This window comes from Hylobates moloch, unplaced genomic scaffold, assembly GCF_009828535.3.
Source record: "Hylobates moloch isolate HMO894 unplaced genomic scaffold, HMol_V3 SCAFFOLD_5, whole genome shotgun sequence".
NCBI lineage: Eukaryota > Metazoa > Chordata > Mammalia > Primates > Hylobatidae > Hylobates > Hylobates moloch.
In genome coordinates, this window is record NW_026652280.1 from 118,073,698 (window position 1) to 118,097,696 (window position 23,999).

A 23,999-nucleotide genomic window follows, 5' to 3' on the forward strand; every position below is an offset into this window, starting at 1 on the left:
CCACGGAGGAGGAACAGCATAGTGCTTCAGGTTTTACTAACCATCTCTTAAAGATCTCTAGACTAGGAATCACTTTTATCAGAGACAACTGCCTAAAAACTAAAAGACTTTTTTGTAATAGTGCATATAAGTTTAATATTCTTTTTTATTTATTTATTTATTTTATTTTTTGAGACGGAGTCTCGCTGTGTCGCCCAGGCTGGAGTGCAGTGGCGCAATCTCGGCTCACTGCAAGCTCCGCCTCCCGGGTTCACGCCATTCTCCTGCCTCAGCCTCTCCGAGTAGCTGGGACCACAGGCGCCCGCCACCACACCCGGCTAATTTTTTGTATTTTTAGTAGAGACGGGGTTTCACCGTGGTCTCGATCTCCTGACCTCGTGATTCACCCGCCTCGGCCTCCCAAAGTGCTGGGATTACAAGCTTGAGCCACCACGCCCAGCCAAGTTTAATATTCTAAAAATTATTTTTTAAAGAAACGTAGTAGCAGCGCTTATTAGAACCCTACATGCCCTGTCAAATCTAGTATTAAGCACCCTACTCTATGGCCATCAGTGTACTAAAGGAATAGCATAGTCAGGGAAGATTACATTATTTTAATTCCTGAAAAGGGTCGTATTTTCAGACTGCAAAAGTGATTAATGCTTCTACATGTGGCTTGTCAATTATCCCAGCACCATTTATGGAATAGGGTGTCCTTTCGCCACTTCACATTTTTGTTTCTTTTTCGAAAATCAGTTGACTGGAAATTATTTGGCTTTATTTCTGGGCTCTCTATTCTGTTCCATTAGTCTATATGCCTGTTTTTACACCAGTACCATGCTGTTTTGGTGATTATGGCCTTACAGTATAGTTTGAAGTCAGGTAATCTAATGCCTCTAGGTTTGTTCTTTTTGCTTAGTCTTGCTTTGGCTATGTGGGCTCTTTTTTGGTTCCACATGAATTTTAGGATTGTTTTTTCTAGTTTTGTGAAGAATGATGGTGGTACTTTAATGGGAATTGCATTGAATTTGTAGATTTGCTTTTGGCAGTATGGTCATTTTCACAATATTGATTCTACCCATCCATGAGCATGAGACATGTTTCCATTTGTTTGTATCATCTATGATTTCTTTCAGCCGTGTTTCGTAGTTTTCCTTGTAGAGGTGTTTCACCTTCTTAGTCAAGTATATTCCTTTTTTTGTTTGTTTGTTTGTTTTTGAGACAGAGTCTCGCTCTGTTGCCCAGGCTGGAGTGCAGTGGCGTGATCTCGGCTCACTGCAAGCTCCGCCTCCCGGGTTCACGCCATTCTCCTGCCTCAGCCTCCCGAGTGGCTGGGATGACAGGCACCCGCCACCACGCCTGGCTAATTTTTTGTACTTTTAGTAGAGACGGGGTTTCACCTTGTTAGCCAGGATGGTCTCGATCTCCTGACCTAGTGATCCACCCGCCTCGGCCTCCCAAAGTGCTGGGATTACAGGTGTGAGCCACTGCGCACAGCCGGTCAAGTATATTCCTAAGTATTGTTTGTTTGTTTGGTTTTTATTTGCAGCTATTGTAAAAGGGGTTGAGTTCTTGATTTGATTCTCAGCTTGGTTGCTGTTGGCGTATAGGGCTACTGACTTAAATCTAAGACCCAAAACCATAAAAATTCTAGAAGATAACATTGGAAAAACCCTTCTAGCCATTGGCTTAGGCAACGACTTCACAACCAGGAACCCAAAAGCAAATGCAAAGACAGAAATAAAAATAAATAAATGGGACTCAACTAAACTAAAAAGCTTCTGAGCAACAAAAGAAATCAGCATAGTACAGACAACCCAGAGTGGGAGAAAATCTTCACAATCTATACATCTGACAAAGGACTAATATCCAGAATCTACAAGGAACTCAAATCAGCACGAAAAAAACAATCCCATCAAAAAGTGGGCTAAGGACATGAATAGACAATTCTCACAAGAAGATATACAAATGGCCAGCAAACTTATGAAAACATGCTCAACATCACTAATTATCAGGGAAATACAAATCAAAACCACAATGTGATACCACCTTACTCCTGCAATAATGGCCATAATAAAAAATAAATAAAATAATAGATGTTGGCATGGATGTGATGAAAAGGGAACACTTTCACACTGTTGGTGGGAATGTAAACTAGTACAACCACTACGGAAAACACTGTGTAGGTTCCTTAAAGAACTAAAAGTATATCTACCATTTGATGCACCAATCTCACTCCTGGGTATCTACCCTGAGGAAAGAAGCCATTATACAAAAAAGATACTTGCATACGCATGTTTATAGCAGCACAATTCACAATGGCAAAAATATGGAACCAGCCCAAATGCCCATCAATCAACGAGTGGATAAAGAAAATGTGATATACACACACACACACCCCTCTACACTCATGGAACACTACTCAGCCATAAAAAGAAATGAAATAATGGCATCTGCAGCAACCTGGATGGAATTGGAGACCACTACTCTAAGTGAAGTAACTCAGGAATGGAAAACCAAACATCGTACATTCTCACTCATAAGTGGGCGCTAAGCTATGAGGATGCAAAGGCATAAGAATGATACAACGGACTTTGGGGACTCGAGGGAAAGGGTGGGAGGGGGGTGAGGGATAAAGGACTATACATTGAATACAGTGTAGACTGCTCAGGTGATGTGTGCACCAAAATATCAGAAATCGCCGCTAAACTTATTCACGTAACCAAACATAACCTGTTCCCCAAAAACCTAATGAAATGTTAAAAAAGGGAAAAAAAGGGACTAATGCATTTAAATAAAAGGCACAAAGAATGATACATGCTTATAAAACACAAAGCTTTTTTTCCCTGAGACACAAGATGCATCCTCACATGAAATGTAACTGGCTATGAACCTTATCCCAAGTAAATGGCAAACATAATAAAGGGTATAATCCCATAGGAGGATATAATGTAATGGCATGTTTACCAAAGGGCAGTCTTATTCTCAATAATAAGCATATTCAGCCAATAATATGCAGCAATTTAAATATAATTAACTGTATAATACAGAGTTTAAGTAAATTAGATGATTCCAGTTCTCTGCATGCAATTGGCTTTTTGCCATACTACCACCAGCAAATCCCAAAGAACAAAGTTTTTTTTTATGTTTTCTCAGAACCTGCTAAAGGAAACTATCAAGAAACGGAAATTCAGAGAGCAGATCATTCAATAACTTACAAAACTAAGTATCTTCATTAGTATAGTGATGGGTAAAAAAAAATGGACTAACATTTAATTCCTTTCACCACAAAAGGATATTAAAATTCTTTGAAGATCTTTGAAAATAGTATATTAATATGAAAAATAATAAAATAGCTGTCTGAAAAACCTCTGAAAAAAGTAGCTAAAATGGTAATTCTCACAACAATCATCATCATCAATAGAAGTGACCACTTACTATTTTTTATTTGCTAGGCACTAATGTGAAGCATTTTACATGTATTATCTCATTTCATATTATGAAACATCATCTCTGCTTTACATATGTAAAAATTATGATTCTTATGGTTAAGTTACTTGCTCTGGGTCTCAGAGCTAATAAATGGAGGTAGAACTGAAATTCAGTTTTGTGTGAATCCAAAAGCAGTGCTCTTATCCATTATACCAGTGCTTCCCAACCTTTGTCACATGATGGCACACATTAAAAATATTTGTAAGGCTCATTGGGGTGAGCTGAAAGAGCTTGGTGAAAAAAAATTTTCTTGCCTGCCCTGGGGTCAAAAAAAAGCAAAAACAAAACCCGCACACACAAAATTTCTTTTTATTATGAAATTATGGCATGAAAAAAATACAAAGTATTACAAATATTTAATATTAAATTGGTATAAATTTAATATTTATACCAAATAAAATTTTTTCAAATTACCAAATTCATGGTAGGGTAGGCACAGTGGCTCACACTGGTAATCCCAGCACTCTGGGAGGCTGAGATGGGAGAATCACATGAGGCCAAGCATTTGAGATCAGCCTGGGCAACATAATGAGATCCCCATCTCTACTTTTTTAAATAGTAAATAACCAAATTACCAAATTCATGAATTATACAAGAGGAAATCATACCAAAGATGTTCAAATGTAATTTCAACTGTTGTAAAAGTTTGAACTTATAAAAATGATTTAAAATTTCAATGCTATAAAAAGTTTGTAAACAGCACACCTATATGCCATCCTAAGCACTGGAACATTGGTTGGGAAGCTTTGCATAGTATTTTTTCAATAGAATGTCACAATTAAACACTAATTTGATATACCAAGATCTTTCCAAGAACACCTTTTCTTTGGGACAAAGAGTCTCACTTTGTCGCCCAGGCTAGAGTTCAGTGGCGCCATCTCTGCTCACTGCAACCTCCACCTCACGGGTTCAAGCGATTCTCCTGCCTCAGCCTCCCAAGTAGCTGGGACTACAGGTGCACACCACCACGCCCGGCTAATTTTTGTACTTTTAGTAGAGATGGGGTTTTGCCATGTTGGCCAGGCTGGTCTCGAACTCCTGACCTCAGGTGATCCACCAGCCTTGGCCTCCCAAAGTGATGGGATTACAGGCAAGAGCCACCACGCCCAGCCCTTTCCAAGAACATCTAAATGAAATTCAAACCAAAGGTTATCAAAGGAAGGATTACAATACTGAAGTGTCTGTAAATAATCTGGCCCACACTAGCTGCTTAATTTGGTATAATTTCCATAATACCTATAATCTGTAACATTCATTTTGACTTAATAAGAATAGCTAATCTTCATGGAGCTAGTACTATGTGCCAAGCTGTGTTCTGCTTTACATTATTACCATATTTAATCCTCACAGCAATCCTAGAAGTAGCTCTATTTTCTCCATTTTAAAGATAGGAAAACTGAGGCCAAGAGAAATTAACTTTCCCAAGACTATAACTAGTAAATGGGAATTAGGATTTGAAGCAGTCTGACTTCAGGACCCATGCTATTAATCACCATGTTAAACTACACCCCCATAAGAAAGAAAATATATCATGTGTCAGGAGACACAAGGGTAAGTAGATAGATCTCAACTTAAACTAAGTTCCATAGTGATAAAGTAAAAATGACTTGCATCTACAGCAAAGGAGATATCATCCAGGAAGAAGAAAATTGTATACTGTTTTGGGTACATTTTGCTTATAGAAATAGCATAGAAGATAATTTTAATTTCCTATGTGTGTTACGATATGGCTCAAGCAAGAACATGTTTTTGCGACCTATTTGAATTTGTGGATTTAACTTGCTCAAGAATATTTTAAAAATCTTACTTAAAAAAGAATGAAGTTGGTAAAAATTAAAAGCAAATATGTTTAGTACTTTGACTTTTACTTACTGCTTTTCAAGTTCCCTAAGTCAAGTGTCTAATTTTGTTTTTAATTAAATGCACTACTGGTAAAATCCTGAACAAAAATTCTTCTAGACATCTGGACAAGTTCCACCTATTCAAATTCTGCCTGCCTAATCCTGCATTTTGGAAGAAAGTCTCGAAGTTTCCAACTACCTTACAATAAGCTCACGTCCTGAGGGTATCTCTGTTGGTCACTGTAAGTCAAATCACTCACAGAAGATGAGAATACATCTTTAATTTCATAACCAATCGATCAATAAAGAATATGTTGGCCGGGCATGGTGGCTCACGCCTATAATCCCAGCACTTTGGGAGGCCAAGGCGGGTGGATCACAAGGTCAGGAGATCGAGACCATCCTGGCTAACACGGTGAAACCCCGCCTCTACTAAAAATACAAAAAATTAGCCAGGCGTGGTGGCGGGCACCTGTAGTCCCAGCTACTTGGGAGGCTGAGGCAGGAGAACGGCGTGAACCCGAGAGGTGGAGGTTGCAGTGAGACGAGATCGCACCACCGCACTCCAGCCTGGGCAATAGAGGGAGACTCCGTCTCAAAAAAAAAAAAAAAAAAAAAAGTTAACGCACTGAATGTTATAGTTTACATCAAATTTCTCAAAGGCCCCAAGGACCCAGTGTTCAACATTTGCTGGCTCAGGCTGGTTAACAGTAAATATTTAAGGAGAACCTACTAGGTACCAGGGACCATGCATATCCACCTGTTATAGACAGTGGCAGTCTAGAAATACAATTTGAACTTGCATCTTCTGAAAGTTCAAGTATACAAACCGGAACCTTAAGCTCCAATACATAACTTTCCCTTTATAGTATATCCAAAAAAGCTATTACCAGAGCTTCTGCAATCTACAACCAACCAAATACGTTCACATGAAGAGACTAATGGGGCACTTAGAACGTACAAAATAAGTCTTGGGTTACAGTGGTACATCCTGTCCTCTGGAGCTGTATACCACGAAAATTTAGCATTTCCCCTAAAGTGACTCCTTTTCCTCAAAAATCAATTGTTTTAAAAAATGTCTATTACTTACAGAAACCCCTACTCCTACTTGTTCTTCTCTAATGGAAATACTACCCTAGAAAATATTGAAAAATAATGGAAATACTACCCTAGAAAATCTTCACTAATAATGAAGAAATGTGGCTTGATTTATTAGTAAGCTAATGCCAGGATTCTTTGTATAATTTACTGAGCCTCTCAAAAATTTTGAAACTCATGTTGAGTAAAACACATCCGACTGTACAAAAAAAAAAAAAGCCAATTAAAACGACTATCAGATAACATAAACAGTAATTCCTGAAGCCAATGGTTTTGCTTTGAAGAGGCCAAAAAAGTATAAAACAGCCACCAGAAGTCTACCATAGTCTTTACAGTAAATATGTCCAACTCTGTAACTTATCCTAAGATAACTATTCCAACTACACATCATCTATAGCAACTGTTCAGCACCCTCCAATGTGTAATCTCTTGTTTACTAGATCTTCTGCTACAAACCTCAAAGAAATCATTCTTTAAATTACTTCAGCTCACACCATTTCCCATCCTTTTATAAAAACAGAAAAAGACGTTATAAAACTTTGAAAATAAAAATGATAGAAAACGGTGGAAAAGTAGAGATGGTCTCTGCACCCAGGCTCTTTTCCTTTATACCTGATAACTTGTCATTTATCTCACCTACCTACCTTCATGTTCCTGGATAATCCAGGGTTCTTCCAACAGTTCAAATGGTTCTCTCACTAACAAATGTCAACGTCCTTATGTGACCATTCTGTTCCAGTCTCTATACCATCCATTCAAGCCTGCTAGCTTTATCCTGCCAAAGAACCACGACGCTCCAAACTCACAAACCATTATACAAGCCCAACATATACTCTATGCCGTCCTCGTTACCAACACGCTCCAACTCAATGTAAAACCTTCCAAGTATCAACTCTTCCTTTATGAGCTTTTCCCATATTCCTACTCCCTCAACATCCTACCAGCCCATACTCCCAAGTCTCTCTGCTAAACGCAATTCCAGCCCGGAGTCACACCCTCTACAGCCTAATTCCCGCAACCCCAAAACCCCACCCCCCTTATCACGCCCTCTGGGGCCTCAGCTAGGAACCCCAACACCCCGCCCCACGCCCGGCACGCCCTCCAGATCCCTTTAGGGTCCTTTCCGTCGGCCCGACCAGACCCGGTTCAGGCCTTCCAAGCGCCTAGGCTCTCCCGACCACTACTCAGTCCCCGCCACCAGCCCCTCACCGAGTAGCAACAGCTTCACTTCTTTGGCCGCTTTTTCCCCGTCCTCCCGTAAGTTGCGGTCGATCATCTTGCTTCGCTCCACTGCCGCCTTGTCTTCGGCGCTCAACGTGCAGCCCATGGCGGCGGCGGGAGAGAGGACACAGGCCCAGACTCACTCACACCACGGGAACTGCGGCTCGGCAGGCTGAGGCACCGTCTATTGCTGGGCGGTGGCCCTCTCCGTCAGCTCCCTTAGCGCCCAGAAGAACCGGATATCCGACGTTTACGACACTTCCGGCGACGCCCCGCAGCCTTCACCGTTTAAACCACTCTCCTCAGGGAGAGGAGTTGAGACCGAAAGCGGAAGTCACGGGGACCTGGCGGCTGGGTTGGGCGGCGGATCTGCAGAGTTTCGAGATTCTGTCAAGTTCGCTGCCCGCCGCCCAACTTGAAGCCTCATTTACCTTTCGGCTACCTGATTTGGATAAACGGAGAAAAATCGGGGCCTCCAACTCAAAATGCCCTCCCGCGTTCAAGATGCCAGTTTTGGGGCGGAGATTTCTAAATTAAAGCCTACATCCTGCGCGGGAATTTCTGCTGGTAATTTCTCGCCTGCCAGAAAACCCCGTTGATCTCTAGCTGTGGAGACTCGGGGCCCCTACCCAAGTGTGGGACACTGCCTCCGTTGGGGTTATCTCAGATCAATGGAATGGGAACAAGCTATCCGGCCTGGGCGCCGTTCACGTCTCGCATCTGAGATCGTAACACCCACTGTGCTTAGGACCTTAGCAATACCTTTTTGCCCTCTGTGGCCCACTGACTCCTCTGAAAATGTCCCCTGGTCCTTTTGCTATTCACGTATTTCTGTGGGCTTGAGATTTGCTTAACTCCTATGTTGGCAAAAGGCCACTTGAAATCGCTAGCAGATACTCGATAACCTAAAAGGTAAGCCTGTAGTTCCTCCATAAAATTTCCATGCTGCCCTTCTCTCCAGTATAATTCAGATCTTCCTACCTTAGGGTCTTAGAACTAAAACCAAGATAAGTCAACTTCAGTTCCGCACCCCGAAACAAACCAGTGCATCCTGTGAATCTCCTACTAAAATTTCCTGTTGCGATAACATGCAAAAGGAGAAGTTATAGTAAAATTTGCCTCTCAGCCCTAGTATCACCTGAAACTTAAGTCCACTGTGAAAGCCCCAGGCAGATAGCACCTTTCACTAATAACCCTGGATACTGCGTGAAGGTAGTCCTAAATGAACTTTTCAGGCAAATAAGCCCACAATTACTATACATTCTAGCGAAGGGAACTCAGTCCCTAAAACCTTTCCCTGTGATTGTAAATTACTTTCTTTCTCTAATAGAATCTGAACTTGAGAATGTAAGGTCCCAACAGAGAGGTTTATGTACTGATGATTCATTAATTAGAAGGATTTAATTAGGGGATTGGAGCCACCTTAAAAAGCCTCGTCCACCGTAACTCTTGGCAATGCCAATTCTTCAAGGTTTGAAAAGTCCCCCAGTCATTCCCAAATGACTGTTAGAATGAAAGGGACTGCTTTTCCATTATCAATACTTTTGGGGAAAAAGGGCAAGAGGAAAGGGAAGTAAAACCAGTATTTATTGAGTACCTATTTGCCAGATACGGCTAGGTGCTTCCACATCCCATCTCTTAATCCTCACAACAACCCTGTGAGGTAGGTAATAATGATCCCCATTTTTACAGGTGAGGAAGTAGGCTCAGAGAAATTAAGCAGCTTTCCCAACTTCACACAGTGAGTAAGTAGATCTGTCTGACCCCAGAGTTACCCTTTTCTATCATGCCCCTGTAGGATATTGCCTGGGGACACCTGACAACAGAAAGTCTAAGGTTTTCATCTAGGATTGGGAGTTACCCCAACACCAGCAGGATGCAGGAAAAAGTAACTGACCGGATGGTTGCCTCAATCTGTTGATTCTTCAGTGAGTTAGCTCAGATTTTGTCCAGGAACAGCTTTCAGAGCCAAAGATTACGTATTGAACTTTACCAAGGCATCTGGTGACTAGAAAACTCCTGGAAGGTGGTCATAGTAGAAATTGTTGGGAAAGTTCTCAGCATAATAAAAGAGAAATTTTTATTTCCTTCATGATCCACTCCTACAGGGAAAAATAAATGGCAAATGAACCCATGTATGTCAAACTCTGTAATAAACACCAGTGAGATCCCAGTGTCAGGAAATTTCAGCCTGAATTAAAGATACCCTTGCTCTTAAAACTTTCTTCTTTGATGTACGTGAAGGAAGGGCTGGAGGGCAAAGTCAAAGGAAAAGGCAAAATAAATTAACAAAATGGCTGCCAGGCAATGTTTAATGCCCTCCCCTTCCTCCTCCCACCACATACACTCGCCTTTCCTCCTTCCATTGGACTCACACTGCCACCTGCTGGCAATGCTTTGGATCGGATAGCTGATCAGTGGTGTTTGAAAGAAGAGTTTTTTTCCCTGTCTAGGAATGATTGATTCCTCTATATGCATTTATTTTAATAGGGAGGAGAGGTGAACATGTTTTTCAATCACAAAGGACTCTCCTCCCTATATATACTATGTTTTTAGGGGACTTCCTCAATGTAATAGGCACTAGACTGGTATAATAATCTAGTGGTAGGAAGACAAACCTAGAAATTTTCCTAGAACAAAGGGGGAAAGCTGTTTGCCCAGTTTCATTTAATTTTTTTTCTTCATTAGTTTCATTTACAACCCCTGTGCTTTCCACAATCTGCAGGAAGCTTCCATTATGCATCTTGCTGCCATGGGCTGAACTCTCAGAAGTTAGAGCCATGGACATATTCTCCAATATATTTCTCAAGCACATTCTGTAGTGCTTTATCAGATCAAAGTGCTTTGTGAAAATATAAGGTATCTCATCAAATTAGACTATGAACTCCTTAAAAGCAATGACCACACACCCTGTGTGGGTCCCAGGGACTAGTGGGTGTTCAACTCTTATGCACTGAATTGAACTAACGGAGTCAATGTTGATATCAGTATAACCTTTTATCATAAAAATTATTTATTAGCTGTTTAAAGGGGAGACTATCCCACTCCCACCAGCCCATTTCCCCCTTTGATACTCAGTGAGCCAGGAATTTGTTCAAACACAGACCACACCACCCTCTGGCCCTGCCTTGACCCGTTAGTGTTACCTGATTCAATTGAGGGAAGTAGGATGGACAGGTGGTCCCAGATGGGTGTCCTGTCCAGTTTGCAATTATTCCCTGTTTGTTGAAAATACCACCACCAATACCGACCAACACAGTTCCTACAGTCTCAATCAATGAACAGCCAAGACCAACTCCTGTGCCCTCTCTCCAACCCAGTGCTGCAGATAGGAGAGAGATTTAAGTCTTTGTCACTGAAGCTAATTTTGAGAGCGATGAATGGGAGTAGGAAGGCATTTAATGGATCATGGAAACCCCACCCTTCCCATGCCCAACCTTAAGTCTCTTGTACCCGATTGTCCAGGGGACTGGAGGTGGGTCGCTGCCATGAGGAGAGAGATCAGGGAGGCCAGTCCTGGAAAGAAAAGATTCGCAGTATTATTGATCAGGCTGATTACCTGGCCTCTCTCTTTCCAGCTACCTTACCAATTCAAATGCTAACCTCCACCCTCGCCCATGTGACCCCCAGTCATTCTAATTCTTCCTCCTAAAAGAGAAGAAAGCCATCCTGCCTTATTCTTGTCTCTGCTAAGATCAGGCTCTACCCTTGATCTCCTGTGTGCAGGAGAGAGACAGAAAAATAGAACAGAAGGGCATTTCCTGAAGTGTGGGAGAGAGAGAGCTGCAGTCAGCTTTCTTATCTTCTACTCCATGTACCCTAATTTCTATTTTGCCTTGTTTCTGGCCAAACTCAGTAAAGGAATACACCCTACTGGTCCTCTCATTTTAAGGAAATCTCAGGTATAAAACCAGAAAAATGATCTATTAACTTAAGTGGAAACACTTGGCTATAATTTAGTTCTTTTAAAACCTAGCAAGGAAATGAGAAAACACGGGTCATTTTCTTACCTTGCTTGGGTGCAATTACTGCCCTGGACAATTACACTGAAAAATAAAATATCCTAAATGGCCCCTAGAATAACGCAAAACCTGGCCTGCTGCCCTGTATCCTCCAACTCCTACCCTTAGAGAATTCCCTGCTTCTGGAAGCATGGAAATTTCACCAGTTGAGAGGCTTCACCTCACCTTTGTGACCCTTTTCTCTCGTCACCATCTCACCATACCCAGGTTCCCTCCCCCAGCAGTCAAAGATCACAGCCAAGTCCAAGGCTTTTGCACACGTTCATCCTGTTGGCTCTGTTCCTGACCCAGGAAACACTAAGCAAAAGCTGTGTGCAGAGACCCCAGCCTCAGCCCTAGCCAGCTGGGAAAAGGTGATCCCACAAGGTGGTCCTTGCGATCATAACTGGCCCCCAGCCCCATATCCCTCCGAGTGTCCAGTGGCCTGTCACGACTCCAGCCGGGGTGAGGCGGCAGGACGGAGGTAGCTGTCTGACATGATGATGTCGCTGGTGAGTTGCTGCTCCAGGAACTCAGAGGTCTCCTCAGCTATCTGGCCTGGGATTCGAAAGTCAACAGCAGGTGGCTCCTGCTTGGGGCTGGGTAGGGGTCGGGAAACCCAGGACTCAGAAGGACAGCCAGTCCCCTGAAGGAACTGCAGGAAGTTCTCCTCAATGGAGCCCTCCCGGCTAGGCAGCCTCAGCTCCTCCTCTGGAGCTGACTTGAAGAAGCAGACAAACTGCTTGCTGAGCTCCCCCCGGATCTGCCGGTTGAGACATCCATAGAAGAAAGGGTTGGAAGTGAAGCAAAAGTAGCCAATCCAGGTGACCACACTCTCCACCTGCCCAGTTGAAATGGGCTGAGCACTCAGGGCAACATAGAGGTGGAAAGAGAAGTAGGGCAACCAACAGAGCAGGAACTGTCCCCCCACAGCCAGGAGAACCACTGCTGCTTTCCCTCCCCCAAACGTCCGGTGTGGGGTGGTCTGGGGGGGCCCCGAGCTGGTGACCATCGTGGAGCGGCTGCTGAGAGATTCGGAGCGTTGCCGGGGTGTCTCCATCCACGTGGGCAGTGGCCCGTGCTGCATGGCAGCCACGCGGGCCACTCGGAACATGCTGCAGTAGACCACAAGGATGAGGAGCAGGGGCAACAGAAAGTAAAGGACAGCAAAGACCACCACAAAAAGCTGGCAGTAGGCACTGTGGCTCCACTGGAGTGAACAGCCTGGGGGGACACTGGGAGCTCCTTCCTCCCAGGAGACCCTTCCCAACACTGGCACAGAAGCCATGGCCAAGGCCTTCACCCACACACCCACCAGCACAGAGGCCACCAGCCCCAGCGTCATGCGCACCTCATAGCGCATAGGGTGGACCACGTAATAGTAGCGCTCCACATTGATGGCTGACACCGAGAGGATGGCCAGGCTGACAAAGCACACGCTCAGGAACAAGTAGAGGCGGCAGGCCACCTCCCCAAAGAGGGCGTGGTCAAAGAGGGCAGAGCTGGAGAGCATGGCCAGGGGCATGAGGGTCAGGGCAGCCAGCAGGTCCACCAGGCAGAGGTGGAAGACGAAGACAAATTTTCGGAGGGCAGGCGTCTTGGCGATCACGGCCATCACAGCGGCATTGCCAGCCACAGCAGTCAAGTCCAGCAGGAGCATGAAGAAGAGGGCCACAGATTCCGAAGCAACATCCCGTAGCCCCACCTCTGGGACCCCACTGGCAGTAGAAGGACCTGGGGTTTGAGGGACCCTCCCCAAAGTGGAAGAGTTCCCTGATGACTGGGGGATGGGTGAGGACTCCATGGGGCCGAAAGAGGGCACCCAGGGTACCTCCTGTCACAGGCCCATCCCCCATCCTAGTCCAGCGACCCTGGGATGGCGAGCCCAGGCCCAGGCTTCCCAGTTTCGTAGGGGGCACCTCCCACTGGAGCCTCTTGGGCAGGTTTGTCTGCGTACAGAGTGCCCGGCCAGGCAGCTGAAGGATCAGAAGCTCATCCCCTTTCTGGCCGGAGGTAGCTCCAGGGTCTGCCTTGGTGACTGCTAAGAAGCAGGAGACGTGAGAGGTGCAGGAGCCTGACCCACTCAACACTCCGCCTTTGGAATGGCCTTCACCTCTTCCTTTTCCATCTCCTTTCTGCCATTCTTGTTCTCCGTACCCTTCTACCCTTTCCAGAACTGTTAGCCGGGGATTCTAAATCCTCTGTTTCTCCTTCCCAGGGTCTTGCTGATCTCTGGGATAGTGCCTCAGTTTTAGGGTTCCTTATGTAAATTTTCTGATTTCTTGTCTCCTCAGAATGGCAAGAGCTGCTGGGGAGTAGAAGGAGCACAAAATTTAGTTTCTAGTCCCAGTTCTGGGCATTACTAACTCTGTGAATCTTCTGAATTTCAGTTTCCTCATAAATCCATCTGTAAAATGAAAGGAAGAGCACTTGCTTCACAACTGTGTTTCTGGATCCTGCGTGATTTGTTAATAATAATACTAATGACAAGCAGTAGCGTTGATACGGCGTTTTCCACATGCCAGGCCCTGTTCTCAGCACTTTACCTATATTAACTCATTTTATTCCTCACACAACCCTATGAAGTAGATAATATTTTTATCTCCATTTTGCAAGAGATGAAACTGAGGTCTAGAGAGGTTAAGTAACTTACCCAAGGTCACACAGCTAGTAAGTGGCAAGGGCTGGGCACCTACCTGGACAGTCTGGCCTCAGGTCCAGTACTCTTGCCTACTGTGCCATGCCATATGTGAAGGTGCCCTCTGTGCCAGCTGGACTATAATAGGCACCCAGTAAATAGTTGTTGAATTTCAGCTGTCTCTAAAAATGTCTCTTGCTGCCCTAGGGTTATCACCTGAAAAGGAGAGCTGTGCTTTAGGCTCTTTTGACATCACTACTCCCAGCACAAAGAGCTGCCGCTTTGGGAATGTTGAGTAGGAGCACTGAAAACAAAATGTCCCGTCTGGAAGGAGACTGGGAGGCCAGCTCACCCAGCCTCCACTGCTCCCAAAGCCAGAAGTTGCTTTCAAGCTGCCCTCCTCCACCAACTCATGAACTCTTCAAGGCCACTGTGCCCCCTTGTGGGAAAGGAGCTGCTGATAACCTCCTGCTCCCCAGATCCCCAAATCTCTGATCTCTGGAGTTGACCCTTGGAGGATCCCTGACCAAGAGCCGCCTTGGTTCTAGGCTGTTACTACAGTCACAGAGCAAGAAGTAGGGAGGAGACACTGAGGTTGCTCAGTTTAAAAACCCATCATTTCTATGGCTGCAATAAAGAGGACCACATGGCAAGATGGGCCCCACTCTCCTCCACAGTTATAGCCTTACAGTCACCTTTGGTTTTTGGTGTTTCCACAAACCTTACACCAATCCAACTTCTAACATGCTATGCATGCAATAGGTGCTGGATACAATTTTGTGAATTGAATCAAACTCAAATTGGTAGTTGAATCCCTGCCCCCTAGGAAAAACTCCAAGAACACTCAGTCAGCCAGCTGTGTGCCAGCCAAGGGACTCTTTTGTGGAAAGGGTAGCCAGGGTTCCCGGACTTGAGGAAGCCCTAACTTTGGGCAACTGCCTAGAGACGTGTCGCTCTCTAGGGATACAGAAAACTCATTTCACAGTTAAGATGCCCACAGAGACTTATGGTCTGCAGAGAAGTTGAAGAGCGGGCACAAAAGTGAGACAGCAGCTTCTCATTAGAGTCTACCAGGAAAAATGCCTGAAAGAAATGCTAGGTGAAGCATCCTTCCTCCTTACTCTCCATGCTGTGATTTACCTATCCCCTCTGCCTATGGGTGAGGCCCAGATGATGTGGTTCAGAGTCCCGCCCTTGTGGCTGAAGGAGGAGAGGCCCACCATGTCTGGTTGGACATCAAGAGTCCCAGACAGAGGGAAGCAGATGTGGTTTCCACGTGGAGCTGGAGGGATGCCATGAAGCCATGATGGAGCCCTGAGCAAGAAGGCATTGGACATTGCTCTTTTTCATAGCTCCCTCAAGCTTGCCAGTGTCTCCACAATGACTCCTAAATGCCAGGATTCCAATTTACCTCTTAACAGACAGATCAGTGCATCTGGCTAATTGGCACTCCCTCACTAATGGACTGGGGTTATGGAGGGGAGGGCTGTGGTGTAACAGTTTCATAGGTGAAACCCAGGGAGCCTCACTCCTCTCCCAGGTCATATCATTATGCCTACTACCCCAACAGATGCTTTCCTTCCCCCACTACTTACTTCCAACAGCACCCCTCTTACCTCCAGGACCTTCAGTACCTAGAAGGCTTTGCCACTAGGGCCTGAGGTCTGGGCCTCTAGCAGGGGCATGGTCAAGTTACAGGATGCAAGATGTGCATAAGTGCCCAGCCCAAGGCCACAGAGGTATTGGGATTCACATGCACCTGTTTTCCAGATCCAGAGCTTCCATCCCAAAGACCTGAGCCTGGCCTTCCTTCAGACAAGAGCATGCCCCTCCTAAGCTAGGGAAGATTTCCAGGGAGCTACAACACCTCTCCTCAGCAGAGTTGCCCACGCCCAGGACACAGTTGCCCATCAGCCTGTATGCTGAAGGGCCCATTCCTAGAATGTGGGAGACCCATCTCCATGACATGGAGCAAGACAGATGGAGAATGCTGTTTGTCTGCAGGATGTGGGTACTCCTGCCGGCAGGAGATGATCAACCCCCCAGCTCTGGGCTTCAGAGATGCCCACACCCCAGTACCGCCTTTGGGATACCTGAGAGCCCATCTCCTGATCAAACTGCTCACCAGAAGGTAGGCAGGGCTGGTCCTTGGAAAGCCACCCTTCTGTAGGGATACCTTGGCACTCACCACCAGGCCCTGGGTCTGGCCCCCATTCCTGGCCTAGTCGGCAACTCCTACCTTTGCTGAGCAGTCCCGGCTCCCATGTGATAGCTCCTCTCAGCTGATGCTTCTCCAAGGCTGCTGAAGCCTAAAGCACTGCAGTGAACGGTGAGAGGCAGCCGGCAAAGCAGAGTGCTCCAAGAGCCTCTGGGTCCTAATGGCCTCCTGCTACCCACCCAGCCCCTCAGTGTCACTTCTGGAGCAAAAAGATGGGCATCAATGCCCCAGGCAAGGTGCCTGGCAGTGAGCTCAACTCCTCTCACTTCTCTCAGGCTGCTGCATTGCATCTCAAAAATTTCATGGGGCCAAGTAATGATAGGTAGGGGACACCCTCCTGACCAGCCTGATGAAGTAAAAAAAAAAAAGTACATGGAGTCAGAAAATCCAGGTTTAAGGCCTGGCTATGGCACTTACTAGCCGTGTGACCTTGGGCAAGTTGCATTTTGGCCTTGATTTCTTAGCAGTTCAAAGAGAAGATAGGAGAGATGCATGGTTCTGTGTGACATCAGAACCAAGGTGCTGATGCAGGCAGGTCAGCGCAGACCCAGGGCCCCAAGGCTTAGGCCAGGGAGAGGGCTGAGGCTCCAGGGGATGGTCCAAGGTTTGGCCCCTTTGGAAGCTGCCTAATGCATATGGGGGACAGGTTTAGGAGCAGCACTCAGGTTTGAAGGGCAGCTGAAGGCTTTGTCTTAACCCTGCCCTTGCCCCCCAAAAGCACATTATTATTATTTGCTTAGATTGTATGTTTATTGGAACTGGGGCTGTGAGGGCTGATGGAGATTGGCAGGGAGGGGGCGGGAGGATCTAATATCCCCCCGAGCCACCATCGGAACCACCACAACACTGCTTCCTGAAGGAGACAGAGTGGGAGCCAGGGACTCAGGAATGCTCACACTGATCTGGATTTGTAGGACTGGATAGAGCTAGGGAGCATCAGCCACTGAGCATCGCCCATCTGTGGCATGATGGGCCTTCAGAGACGCAATGAAGGGGCACGGACTCCCTCTAGCTATGAAGAAAATGATCATTTACCTGGGTACATGACTGATACCCAAGCATAGAATCCTAACACTGCAAAGCTGTAGGACGCCCTACAGGCCAAGGTATCCATGTTTCTGAGACCCAGAGAGATAAAGAGATTGCTCAAAGCCACATAGCTCCACATGGCAGAGCCATGAGCCTAAACAGGGAATTCAGGCATGATCCCCTACTCCAGAGCCTTCTTCTCTGAGACTTGCCTATCTAGGGACTCCTTCTGCCTCTAAGAAGGAAAAAGGGAATTCTGGAATTGTTTACCAGACCCAACCCAAAGAGCCATAAGAACAATGAGTTACCCAAGGACCTCACTGGGACAAGTTGGCTGCCCCAAGCCCCAGGTCAACAACAAAGAGGCCACTGATCAACCAAGAGCTGATGCAGCAAGTGCCACTGTCACCAGCCACCACTTTTTGAGCTGTTATGAGTGCCAGGCCCTTTACATACAGTTTCTTCGATCCCCACACCAATCTATGAGGCAGCCATGACTTGCCCTATTTTATAAGTGAGGAACCGGGTGCCGGAGGAGAAGTGACTTTCCCCAAATCACACAGCTAATAAGTGCCAGAGCTGATATTTGAACCCAGATCTGTTTGAAGTCCAAGTATTTCCTCCTCCTTCTCCCTTCGTTCCGTGGCCTCTCCAGTGGCCTGACACAAGACTGTGGACTACAGCCCTAAAAGCTATCATCATAGAAGTAGTCACTGCCTTCCAGAAAGCCTAAAACAGGCCTCAAAACTAGGCATACCTGAGTACAAGAAATTCAAATGGAAATACCAAATTGAAAACCTGTAGACAGCAAAGTGATTTTTAGGAAGCCCTATGCTGTTGTGTTGGCAAGATTAATTTGGCATCAAGCAGATTGTCTGGGATTAGGTAAAGCCTGTCCCTGCTCAGCACCCACATTCTTCCTGCAGGGCCCCAGCCCAGACTGGCATGGCCCCTTCCAAGGGATTCAATAAGAACCGGAGCAGACCTGGGCCCATTGGAACAGGATTTTAGAAAGAGCGCTAGACTGGAGTCAGAAAACCTTGGTTCCAGTTTGGTGCCATTCTACTGGTTGGTGGTAAGACCTTGGCCTGTGAGTTGGCTGTCTGTGAAAATGGGTAAAATTCTTCACTTCCAAGCTTATTTAATAGTGGTAGGGAGCCTGCAAAACAAACATAGCCTGCCTCTCCGGCTTCAGGGAGCTAGTACAGGTAATCACAGCTCGTGTGGTGGCCAGCAGGCAAGGCGTCCATGTCCTGAAGCCCCTCCCAGAGAGCTACTGGGAAAGGCAGTACCAAAGAGGCAGCATGTTCCAGCTGTTGGAACCGTCTTGGCTCAGGAGGTCAGCCGGGGAACTGCTTATCCTAGCCTGTGGGCAAATAACAAATAATAATAATAATCATGCTGGCTGGGCACGGTGGCTCACGCCCGTAATTCCAGCACTTTGGGAGGCTGAGGCGGGTAGATCATTTGAGGTCAGGAGTTCGAGACCAGCCTGGCCAACATGGCGAATCCCCATCTCTACTAAAAATACAAAAATTAGCTAGGCGTGGTGGCACATGCCTGTAATCCCAGCTACTCAGGAGGCCGAGGCAGGAGAATCGCTTGAACCCAGGAGGTGGAGGTTGCAGTGAGCTAAGATCACGCCATTGCACTCCAGCCTGGGCAACAAGAGTGAGACTCTGTCTCAAAAAAAATAAAAAAAATAAAAATAATAATAAAAAAAAAAAATAATGCTACTAGTTCTTGAAGGCCCACTCTGGGAGGCACTTCTTATGCTGTATCTCATTAAATGATCTCAGTCAGGGTGTGGAGTAGCTACTGACAGCACACCCCCAACCCCACCTGCCAGTCCCTCCTTTTAGTAAAGCTTAGCACAATGGAGGGGGCAAGAAGACCAAGATGGAGAAAATGGGTGTGATCCCCCAAACCACATAAGAGATCCATGGCTCACTATGCTGTGCACACACCCAGGAAGGGAATCCTGTTACAGGACGGGGACCAAGCCCTGTTCCAGTCAGTGGCACCCCTCCCCTTGGTATCGTGGCAGGGCCCTTGGTGCTGAGGACTGATCTTTGCATCCTAGACTTGCTCCCTGGTACAGTCTTACCCAACCCTTGTGCACCAGCACCTCGTGACAGGGTCATGTCTGCGCATCCACCCTTTTCTGCCCCAGGATGAGACCTGGAAGCCAATCAAGTTCATCTTTCATTCATCCATCCACTTCTTCAATAAACATTGAAGGCTTCTTATGTTGCCACTGCCCCCTCCCTAGAGCCCCTCGCTTGCTCAGCGGCACCCACTACCCTCCTTCTCTGCCTTCTCTGCCTTGTGTCAGAATCTGCTCTCAGGAAAGAGGTTGATAAACCCATTTGCACTGATAGCAGCTTAATGTGTTCTCTCTCCCAGGAATATTAACAATTTAACAGGGAACAAAGAGAAGAAGCAGAATGTTGGGATTCCAGCATCGACCAGGGATGTCCCTGAGATCCCACAACATAGACTGCCTGTCAGCTGCCTGCTCCCTAGCCAGGCCTCCCCCGCCAAGCTGCTGGCATGGTGTCCTCTTGGCATCCACCTCCATCCGCATGGGCACCCAGCCCCCCCGCCCCTGCCACCCAGACAGCAGGCTTACAGCTGGGACCTCCCCACCACAGCTCAGTTCCTGGCTTCCTGGAGCCCCCCTGTACCAGCACCAGCCATGCCTGCTTTCCAGGCACCCACCTCACCCTGCCCACCATCTGGGAGCCAGGCCGAGGGGCCGAGGAGGGAGGCAGAGGAAAGCAGAGGTGAGAGCCCTTCCATTCTCTTTATTCCCCCACTGTCTGGCCTACACCCCCTGCCAGGAGCTGAGATCCAACGGTATATTCAGCCTGCAGCTGCCACTGGTCATGTGAGCCCATTGCTAGGTTACAGGGACCCAAAAATAAATCCTTCCCAACCAGATTAGAAACTGGGGGCCTCGGATGAACCAGGCTCAAAAGAGTGGCAGGAACACCCACAGTGCATGTTTAGGCCAGGCCTGCTATGGACCAGGGCCCTTCTGCTGCCCACCTCCTGTCCATCAGCAGGGGCTCAATGCTGGAACCACACAGAAAAGTCTCAGAGAGCTCCTGGGTCTCCTATTTATTAATAACACAATAAATAGGTCTACAGGCTGAGTGGCCCTTCCTCACTAGCAATCAGGGTAATTTCCTCTGCATGTTCTTCCCATCCAAGCTTCCCATCATCAGCCTGTCCCTCCACAGGCCCTGCCCCACACCCAGTGCATGGGCAAAGCAGAATTAGTCATTTGCCCTGTGGCCTGGGGGCCTTCTCTCCTAACAGTCCTTTTCCAGACTCAGGAAGGGAGCTCTGGCAGTAGGCACAGCACTAGGCATATTCGTGTAAGTAGTCTTACACAATCTTTTCTGTTAGTCTCAATGATTCCATTTATAGATATGGACACTGGGACTTAGAGAGGTTAAGTGACTTTTGCGGGGCCACACAGTTGAGCAACTGGGGTTCAAACCCCAGATCTATACTATGGGGATGAGGCAAGGAAGAAGACAGGGAAGCACAGTTAAGGAAAGGGGAGTTCCCCAAAACCCTTTCCTGGGGCCTGAAAACTTGGCACTTTAATTGCTCTGAATTGGAGGGGTGTTATCTCCCCCTGGAACTTCTTTCACATCCTCCACGCCAGGACACAGCTTACCCAGGCCACGTACCTCCTTCCCCATGGCTTTGGGCTCTGTCCCCTTCTCTGGGAAATACTGTCCAGGACCTGGGTGGGGCCATCCCTGGTGCTGAAGCCTGGGGAGGCAGACACAAATCCCCACTGCTCAGCACAGCCCTGCTTCAGAAGCTTGACATAGGGCCAGAGTAGCAGAGCTGAAAGGATCACAGGAGGTCAGGTGTCTAACTCCTGATTTTACAGATGAACAGGCCTAGAGTGGAAAGATAACTTGCCCAGAGCTAGGCTACACAGCCAGAGGGTGAAGGAGGTACAACCAGAACCCAAGCCTCCGGAGTCCTGCTCCTTTTCTCAGCCTTTCATTAATGGTGCACGGTTGGGTTCCTGGGGCCCTTCCTCAACCTACTATATCCCCAGGACCTCCCAGCTGTCTGTTTTCTTCAGCTCCTCCTCCCCAGCAAGGTTCTCAGAAGGCCCAGACACCCCACTTACCTCTGTACTGTCCTTGTCTCCCCATTTTGAGTACATTCCTATAGTCTCCTGAAGCCTGGGAGCACCCTATTCCCACCTCCTTCAGCTCCTAGCAGCCCAAACTGCGGGCTGTATGTCACTCCATTCAAGACGTGTTTATTGAGCAACTACTATATGCAAAGCTCTGTATAAGAAGTGAGGAAGAGGGATACAAAGGTTAAACAAATACAGACTTGCCCTCTTGGTACTTATGTGTAGGATGGGGACAATGCAGGCTGTAAGTGTCAAGGGATGGTGAAATTGCTGGGGAGATTCAAAGGAAAAAGTGAACTTACTTCCTTATGAAATCTAGGAAGACTTCATGAAGGAAGTGGCATGGGTCTTAAAGGAGGAGTAGGATTTTAACTGTGAGTAATTGAAAGAGGCTGAGGACAGTAGTCTAGATGGAAAAAGAAGGCCTACCAAAAATATGGAAATAGCAAGTTTAGGAAATATTAGGGCACTGTGAGTTCTCCAATTTGACTGAAAAATAATCTGGATGTAGGGAAGAAGTGAGAATAGAAAGGTAGATTTATGGGACTGTGCCCCCTGCAAGCCAGGCTGAGAAGCCAGACTGAGAAGTCAACATAGCAAAATGTTTTGAGCAGGGAAACATAAGGCCACAGATGTGCCCATCTCCTTTTTTTTTTTTTTTTTAAAAAAAAAAGGTCTCTTTCTGGAACCCAGGCTGGAGTGTGCAGTGGCACAGACATGGCTCACTGCAGTCTCAACCTCCCAGGCTCAAGTGACCCTCCTGCCTCAGCCTCCCGAGTAGCTGGGACCACAGGTATGCCACCACACCCAGCTAATTTTTTATTTCATTTTATTTTATTTTATTTTATTTTGAGATGGAGTCTCGCTTTGTCGCCCAGGCTGGAGTGCACTGGTGCCATCTTGGCTCACTGCAAGCCCCGCCTCCTGGATTCACGCCATTCTCAGGCCTCAGCCTCCCAAGTAGCTGGGACTACAGGCGCCCACCACCACGCCCAGCTAATATTTTTTTTTTTTTTTTGTATTTTTAGTAGAGACAGGGTTTCACCATGTTAGCCAGGACGGTCTCGATCTCCTGACCTCGTGATCTGCCCGCCTATAGCAATGGGAGTCTTGCCATGTTGCCTAGGCTGGTCTCAAACTCCTGGGCTCAAGCAATCCTCCCACCTTGGCCTCCCAAAATGCTGGGATTCCAGGCCCAGCCTCCTGTCTTTTGGTGGGTCCTTTGATAAGTATTTACTGAACCCACAAGTTCCAGAGCAAGGGGCTGAATCAGAGATGAGGGGTTTTCCTTGTCATTCAGGCCCAGAGGGAGAAATAAAAATCGATATAGGTCATCAAGGAGATAGTGCATGTAAACGTGTGACAGAGTGCACTCAGGAGAAAGGGGAGGTCACAGATGAAGTGATACAGGATCAAATGACTCTCATGTTTCTTAGGTGGGGCTCTGAGGATCTTTGGCCCAGGTACTCATGAGTGACCATGTCCATTCTTTGGAGAGGAGGGGAAAGGGTGGAGTGGTAATTTGAGTGCCGGGAAAATCTCCCTATAGAGTAATGATATTATAAGAAGCTGTCCAGCCTGTCCTGAGAAGACATGGCATCTGGACTATCGGCTGGTCCTTCCACCCTGGAACGCCCAGTTCAAGGCCTACTTCTTTGGCCCTGGCCTGAAAACAAAGAACTGGGCTGGGTTTCCCAACTGAGAGCTCCACAGAGCACTCCCAGCAGTGCCTGGTGTCTGACTCTGGGGGGCACCCCTGCTCTATGTCTCTGGGGCAGTCGCCCCTAACCATCTCATTCTCAGCCAAGCCAACCCCTGCTGAGCCCAGGGGAACCTGACTCTTCCCTGTCCAGGCTGGACACCACTGAGCACAATGATACTGGTCCTGTGACCTCTTTCCCAGACATCTCCTTCCTTCCAAAGTCCTCTCCCTGCGTTCCTGCCCCACCTAAAAATAGCACTCCCGCCTCCTTCGACTCATGCCCATTGGTTGAAGGGAGGGCCAGACTGCCAGACCTAGAACTCTCAGGGACTCCTTGGGGATCCAGAGATAGCTTGTGAGTGGCCCCTGGGGTTTCTGGGGGCCCGGGAGGTGGTCAGCCCTCACCCACATGCCTGGAGACCCTAATGCAGAATGGCAAGTGGAAGCTCAGTCTCCTGGATGGCCTCCCCTGGAGGGATATCCCTGGAGGATCTAAAGCAGCATCGCACTAGGCAGGGGTTCCTAGAGGGTGAGGTCCTGGGTGGGAAAGAGGACCCAAGCCGCTCCATTTCCGGCCCCCAGACTGCCTTGACAGCCAGCAGCCAC

At 47.0% G+C, this 23,999-nt stretch overlaps 2 protein-coding genes across 4 annotated transcripts in view; both read right to left on the reverse strand.

Moving 5' to 3' along the window:
* Positions 1 to 7,961, reverse strand: part of GNAI3 (G protein subunit alpha i3) — a 47,792-nt gene extending 39,831 nt beyond the window's left edge. The window contains exon 1 of the mRNA XM_032155104.2: positions 7,620 to 7,961. Coding sequence (XP_032010995.1) covers positions 7,620 to 7,737 — 118 coding nt within the window. The 5' untranslated portion in view covers positions 7,738 to 7,961. The remainder of the gene's footprint in view (positions 1 to 7,619) is intronic.
* Positions 7,962 to 9,068: 1,107 nt separating this feature from the next.
* GPR61 (G protein-coupled receptor 61) lies at positions 9,069 to 16,591 on the reverse strand. 3 transcript variants are annotated; one of them, XR_004248312.2, is made up of 3 exons: positions 11,819 to 13,569; positions 11,069 to 11,147; positions 9,251 to 10,953 (listed from the first exon to the last, which is right to left on the reverse strand). XR_004248312.2 is itself a non-coding variant. In XM_032155103.2 (2 exons), exon 2 carries the CDS (start codon positions 13,434 to 13,436, stop codon positions 12,081 to 12,083), a length of 1,356 nt encoding a protein of 451 aa, XP_032010994.1. In that variant the 5' UTR covers positions 13,437 to 14,039; positions 16,510 to 16,591; the 3' UTR covers positions 9,069 to 12,080. The 3 variants fall into 3 exon arrangements, 1 of the variants encoding a protein (XP_032010994.1); XM_032155103.2 differs by adding an exon at positions 16,510 to 16,591 and having other exon boundaries at positions 9,069 to 14,039; XR_009213672.1 differs by having other exon boundaries at positions 9,251 to 11,147.
* Positions 16,592 to 23,999: the final 7,408 nt, after the last annotated feature.

Bases quoted from the DNA above. Each gene is read 5' to 3' on its own strand.
- GPR61 (XM_032155103.2), bottom strand. From the start codon at position 13,436: ATGGAGTCCTCACCCATCCCCCAGTCATCAGGGAACTCTTCCACTTTG.